At 31.6% G+C, this 7,447-nt stretch overlaps 1 protein-coding gene across 1 annotated transcript; it reads right to left on the bottom strand.

Annotated features, from left to right (window-relative positions):
* Positions 1-3,208: 3,208 nt before the first annotated feature.
* LOC145111230 (Transcription elongation factor (TFIIS) family protein) lies at positions 3,209-6,960 on the bottom strand. Its single transcript, XM_079047524.1, has 9 exons — positions 5,774-6,960; positions 5,566-5,634; positions 5,402-5,484; positions 4,925-4,977; positions 4,709-4,833; positions 4,457-4,487; positions 4,089-4,372; positions 3,800-3,890; positions 3,209-3,714 (listed from the first exon to the last, which is right to left on the bottom strand). The coding sequence occupies exons 1-9, from the start codon at positions 6,353-6,355 to the stop codon at positions 3,581-3,583; spliced, it is 1,452 nt and encodes a 483-aa protein (XP_078903650.1). The 5' UTR covers positions 6,356-6,960; the 3' UTR covers positions 3,209-3,580.
* Between the last annotated feature and the right edge of the window lie 487 nt (positions 6,961-7,447).

Genomic DNA, 7,447 nt, shown 5'->3' with positions numbered 1-7,447 from the left:
ATATATATATATATATATATATATATATATATATATATATATATATATATATATATATATATATATATATATATAGGGAAAAGTGAATATACCCTTAAGGGTATATAAGATTAGGTACCCTACTTATTAAAACTACGTAGTTTTGATCATTTGTTTATTTTTCTAAAAAAATCGTCTTTGTGTTACAATGGGCATTCCAATATTCACGGTACTGAGAAAAACCACAGCACGGATAGGAGTTTTCAACAATTATTGGTGATGTTTTTAAATGGTAGAGACGAATGAAGAAGGTCACGAAGGAAGACTTTCAAATGTAAAATGAATGTCATTTTTATGTTTAAGTAGATGATACACTTTTTGAGGAATCACTCCATCTTATGAAAAGAAAGCTTAGAGATAAAGATATCAAAAGAAATCGCATACAAGAAAAAGTGAAAAAAATACATTTGATAATTGGCAGGAAGCGTAGTCATAGATGTAATTTTACTTAATATTTGAGGAATTGAGTTTCGGCCGTAAATAAGGAAACAGGTATAGAAAAAAAGGAAATTGTTTTCTTTTTTAAATTTCAGAAAAAATAAACAAATGATCAAAACTACATAGTTTTAATGCGTGGGTACCTCTTCTTATATACCCTTAAGGGTATATTCACTTTTCCCATATATATATATATATATATATATATATATATATATATATATATATATATATATATATATATATATATCACTTATTTTCCATGAACCGAAATTCCAAAGACCAAATAAATTAGTTATTTATAGTGGGATGAAGGAGGCAAAAAAAAATATTGAACACTCAGTTGTCATTTGTCAACCACCAAACACCTTATTACTGTGGGTGAATCATTAAAAACGAAAGTCATATTAGTGATATTAATTTACCAATAAACTTGTTCTTTTTATAACATAAAAAACAAGTTAAAAAATATAAACAAAACTAAAAAATCGTACCCTACTCAGTTATTATCCCAAAAAAATGCAAACTAACTGTACGAAAATTGATTACCCGAAATATTAAGGGGTGTCGGAGAGAATTTCGCATGAAATGATGAAACCATGTGCTCTCATTTTATTTTCTATACAATTTCTTGTATTTGACTCTTAATTATATAATTTAATATTATTCAGTCAAATTAAATCTGAATTTAACTTTAAAATATTTTTTATTTCTATAATAATAAACGAGTCGATAAGTTACGTTGAAAATACGGAAATACTAACTACTACAAGCGGCAAAAGGTGCATGTGCTGTCCCACACGCTATTTTTAGACACAAGTTTGACCAAATATTTTGTCAACACGGAATAATATTATAAAACCAATGTCAACACCTCATTAGTCATTAGGCAAAACTAAGATGATTACATTACTTACCAAAAATTAGGTCAGATGTTGAAAGACTACTACAAGTCTAAAATACCACTTACATTACATCTGTTTCGTATCCAAAGAATATAAAAAGAAAAAAAATATAAATTCCCCTTGTTCACAGAATTTAATCGTTGAAACTTGAATGTTCCGGTCTAAGGAAACATAGTCTGTCATAAAAAATCTTTTTGAATAGGAAATTAGCGTTAAGAGTGCAAATATTGGTAAAGACAAACTAAATCAAAGAACACACAGCCTTTAGCAAAACTAGATTTTTGCCGTAATAGTTGGTAAAAGAGCTTCTAAAAAAATACTTATTTTTATGTAGATCATTTCTAAGAAAAACTTAGGGTGTGAAAAAATCTCTTGTTATCCAAAAAAATAAATTCTAATAAACAGAAAATTTTATTTTGATTTTCTTTTTAGATTCAATTTTTCTAAATTTAAAAAACTAATAATTATTGTTTTTTTTTATTTCAAAAGTTTTTAACATATAAACAAATAGTCACACCACCAAAACCCTCCCGCTCACCTACACGTGTATCCATACCAAGACAAGGGAATAGATGTAGGTGGTATGGAGTGTGGGTGTGAAAATGATATAGGGGTGGGAATAAGGGTAAAACTAAGATGTTGGGGGTAAGGATTGGGATAAAAGTTAGGTGGGATTGTCGGTATATATATATATATATATATATATATATATATATATATATATAAAAGGTTCATATTCAAGATTTAAATAAAAAAATGAAAAACACATAACTATATTCAAATTAAATAAAATTGAAGAGTTTGTAAAATTTTCATTTACTAACAAAGTTTAATGATCCAAACATAATTTCCAAGCTTTATTTAAAAATTTTGCACATCCTAAGGCACCTTTAATATTATAACTTTTTTTCCGGGAGCCACCTAATTTTTTCTTTTACAATATAAACTAATAACCTAAGTTTTTGTTTCTGTTTTTTACCACGTTTAAAATTTTGATAAAAATACAATATTAAGTTTTCTATCTAAAAAACTGTCAAAATACCGTCTTTTATGCAAATAAACATACACCATTATTTGCCTAAAAAACGATAATTTCGTATATACTCATATTAAACATCAAAACATCATATTTGTCCAATTTAATTTTTAAATACTATATTCACCTTTAATAAAAATTTAAAATATTATATGTCATTCTAAATATTAAAATAATATATGTCCTTAAACATCAAAATATCATATATATTCTCTTCATAAATATTAAAATATCATATATATCTTCTTAAACATCAAAATATTAATGGTAATATCTAAAATTTCTTAGAATACATCTATGACAATATTTAATAACAAAAACAAAGCAATCAATACATATATTTCATGAAAAAGGCTTGAAGATGAAACATTTTATTCGTCAAAAAACGACATTCCAACAATTTAGAAGTAATGTTCCATTATTATAGAAATAAAGATAATATGGTGCCATTTTTAATTATTATAATAATTCTAAGATATAAAAAATATTATAAACTATTAAAAACATCATAAAAAAATTAGGCAAACACAGTATTTTAAAAATTTATAAAAGATAAATATAATATTAAAAATTAAATTGGACAAATATGATATTTTAATATTTAAAAAAACAACATTTTGATCACCTTTTAAATTAAAACCTTTTTTATAGGATAGAAACCAGATAAATAAAAAATAAAAAAAATAAAAAAAAGGTAAAATCAAACTTTTGGTTTGAAATATTAAAACGAAAATTATGTCCAGTTCTTTCTTCTTAAAAATAACCCTAGCGAGATCAAACCACACCCCAATAACAAAATTATTATCTTTTCCATAAATATAAACGTTTAACTTCCCATATTACAATGCACTTAGTAAGTGTATTGACCACTAAATGCACCTAATATGTATCTGCTCTCGAAGCATGTCATGAGAATATGCTTTATGTTATGTGAGTATGGGGTAGGTAGGGGATTGGGGGTGGGGGATAGGGTAAGGTGGGTCCCCAACCCCAGCCAACCAATTTAGAAGTGGCCAGAAGGGGTGGTTGTAGTCTCTCTATACAACAAAAGTCAATAATGAACACTTAAGATAAACAACACCAACCCCTTTTTCCCACTTGTACTAAACTAATATATATATTATATTTATATTCATATATTTATATATATTCCCAAAAAAGCTCAGCAACGCCCATGCGCCCAATGTCTGTTATGGTTGTTACCAGGCCTCATCTGTTGGTTTTTCCGGTCAACCTGAACCTCCTGCTTTGGTAGATCATGCAGTTCCATCACTTGTATCGTTCGTTGTCTCTTCGCTATTTAAAAAAATAAGTAATATTTTCAATATCATAATTGCGTATTCAAAACCGACTTTAAACATCACGAGTCATTAACACAAACCGTTTTCCGCTTGTTGATAACGTTCTTGGAGTTTCCTTTTTGTCTCTTCAAGCTTGTCTTGAACGCTTTCCTCATTCACACGCCACGGTTTCTTCACAAATATACACAAAAATATGTTAGTTGATGCAAATCAGGGACACAACAGTCTGTTACTTGGTGGCATGGCATAGAGTCCAATTCCCATAAGGAGCCCAATCCATATTGAAACTGAAACTCTCACATTGCGACTGTTGTGCTAGTTAAAGCAAACTTTAGCGCATAAAGATAGTAATATAATTGAGTAACTTACACGTTGTTGATGTGCCATTGGTCTCTTTTGAAGAGTCGGTTTTTCAGGGTTTTGCAACTTGCAGTCAGTCGGTTTATTTCGTGGTGCCAAGTTGGCAACGGGAGGTCTAGTTGGTTTGACACCGGTTGGTTGCTTCATAACATTAGAGTCACGATCCTCCTTTCGGGCCATGGTGGGCCCGTTTAACGGTTTTTGTTCTTTCAACTTGGTTACGTTTTGCTTCTCGACTGGTGGCTTTCTGTTGTTATCACGGTTCTTGTTGGATTCCGCACTTTTCCTAGGATCTGAAACAATATCCAAAATTGGAATTTAATAACAACCCGAATGGAAAAATTATATAATAATAAATTATATAAAATTCAACTCACTTCCATAATCATCCATGCCATCAAAGAACTTCTGAGATCCACGGTTAGCAACATACAAAAGAAAACACAACCCGTCAGATAAAGGTCATTTTTTTACAGCATGACATGACATGACAGGACAACATGTTTGGATGTCAATTGGACAAAAACTGCAACATTTTGTTCGACGCAAAAAGATGGAACATATGGGATGTGCAAAAGACATAAATGCCCCTCATCCTCTTTGATGATGGAAAAATGAGATTTGCATACCTCAGACAGCTCCAATGACATTGAGTGAGGGTTCAAAAATGCTAAATCGTCTAAAGGAGGTGACGGAAGGCCTTCCTCTTCATCAAGAACAGATGGATTCATCGACTCGGGGGTAGCTTCAGAAACTGCAAGTTCAAAGCATCGTAATTTCTTTAAAAAATGGAAAAAATTTAAGACAAATAATATAATATTTTTCACTAAAAATTGACGAATTACCGGTCACTTTAGTCGTAGCCTTCACCCATTCGTCTACCATCTGCTTCCACACCCTGAATACACAATAAAGTCAGCTCAGGGGTTGCTGGAAGAATAACCTTTTTGCAGAAGCGACAAAATTAAAATTGATATATCCATGGTTGCGTGCGAGTTTTTAGGAGCTAAAAGTTAGCTAACCACACGAGCATATAAAGATTTCCATCCATTAAATCCAAGATACGCGTAATTTGCCATAATTGAACTTGCGGAGTTATTTCATTCCAAATTAATGTGATCAAAACAATTATATGATCTCTTTCTATAGTAGAACACAACCTAACTAACGTGTAGCTCACGCAAGTTCATGATAAGTCTAATTGATTATGAAAGATGCGTAAATTTTTGAAAACCAAGTGTAAGAGCTAGTTTCTTTTTTATTAAGTCTACTAACTTATGCATTGTTAAATGCATATCAAGTCAATAGGAAAAATTTCGTACTCAATTAGCATTCTTGCAATTTGGCGAACATCCTTTGATGCATGCTTTCGAAGAACATTAACGGATTTTCCAATCTCAGTTGCCTGAAATATAGAACAAACATAAGAGAAGGATAATTCAAGGGTTGAATTGGTGGATAATTCTGTAAAAGATTATATCCAAACCTTGAGTGTTTCTACTGATAAATTCATCAATTGAAGCTTCCTTAACGAATTGCATATGTCGAATGTAGACTGAGAAGCACAAGAAATAAGATCAAACATTCTTGAACCAGAATTAAATCAGAAACAATCAGTTAGTCATTAAATTATTCAAACTAACAAGTAATTGAACTGAATTCCATTTAATTAGTGAAGTAATAAAGAAAAAAACCTCATCTGGGCTGTTGTCAACAATCTCTTTAATCCTCATAACTTCATCAAACATCTGGGATTCTTCTTCAATTTCATCGGTAAGAGCTTCTGCATCTCCATAGCTGTAATTGCTAACATGATGGTTCATTTCATTAACCTCTACATCACGATGATGATGATCATCATCATCTTCTTCTTCTTCTTCCTCTTCATCATCATCATCATCATCATCATCATCATCATCATCGTTTCTAGAACTATTTATCACCTTGCTGCTCTCTTTACTCCAGTTCCCATCAACATCTGTTAATTTACTCTTATACTTAACCCCTTCATCTCCAACATCATCACCAGCATCATCGTCATCAGCATTATCATCTACAGGCAAGGCTAATTCCTCTTTATCACAACCAGAGCATTTGATTAATCTACAGGAGAACAAAGTCTGAGCAATCGAATCTCTCCTAATCCTAAACTCTTTTGGATAATCAGAAGCAGCCATCATGATCGCTCCTTCAATGATATCGAATATATTCGCATTAGCGCTACCAAAATACTCCCTCCAGTAATCCATCCGTGCAGCAGATTTTGGGACCGACATAGCAACAAACGTCCCCACCAAACTCAAAACGAAACCCACCCAGATCAGATAACTATACAATTTTAAAGATTAAAACCCAGAAACCAAAAATCGACTAACCGATCTCGTTGACACCCATAAACATAAAACCTTAATTTATCAGCAAATTTGGGAGAATTTGTGCAAATAAAAGAAAGAAATCCAACAAAACCTTGCAAGATATGTGCACGATGGAAAGATCTCTACAGTTAGATTAACAAAAGAAAACAAAAACTGAATAGAATAACTCCTAATATGTCAAATTGGGTGCTAATTTCTGTCGTTCTTGTTGGGAAAAGAGAACTTTATGAGGAACCCAAATAGGGTTTAAAAAATAATCAATGAAAGATGGGTTATAGAATCCGAAATCGACGATCAAAATCGAAATAGTTGCGATTAAGAATATTAACATAGATATTCTGGTTCTAGAGGAGGGAATTCTTTGATTCACCGAGCTCAAGTGGAGGGAATATGAAGCAGGTGTACGCAACGCAGTGTGTGAAAAGGAGAATCTCCTCTCAGATTTCACTTTTCACCACTTAAAAGACTTCACCTTTTTGCTTCGTGTCTATCTCAGACTATTCGGCAGAGTCGATAAACTACAAAACCCACGGTTTTTATATTTCTTTTTATTTCTATTTGACCGTCAATAAATAATATTATATTTAGTATTATTATGTAGTTACTTTATCAATGGGTGCGGTCAAGATCCATCAATTTCTCTAAAAAAAAACGGCCCGGTCCAGTGCGGTCCAAATGCTCAACCCTAAGTCGTAATGGATAAACTAACTTTTGGTAGGGCTCAACGAGTTGTATCATATGTACCTAAAATTGTATCAGTTCAACGGACACAAGAACCAGAAAACTCAGACTTGGACCGGCCTCGATAGGTCCGGTCCAAGGTCCACAAATTTCTTCCAAACCGGTTCAAAGTAAGACCCGGTCCAATCCGGTTCAATTAAATGTTCGCCACTACTTTATACCAAAAGAATAATTTCGGATACTATTATATTATTTTAACTTATTCACGAAAATGACATATTCATCATTCATATCATCTAATAGCTTTTTTTT

Source organism: Lactuca virosa, chromosome 5 (genome assembly GCF_052849685.1).
Source record: "Lactuca virosa cultivar CGN04683 chromosome 5, Lactuca_virosa_CGN04683_v6, whole genome shotgun sequence".
NCBI lineage: Eukaryota > Viridiplantae > Streptophyta > Magnoliopsida > Asterales > Asteraceae > Lactuca > Lactuca virosa.
Note: the sequence above shows the minus strand (reverse complement) of the source record. Positions and strands in the feature narration are given on the sequence as shown.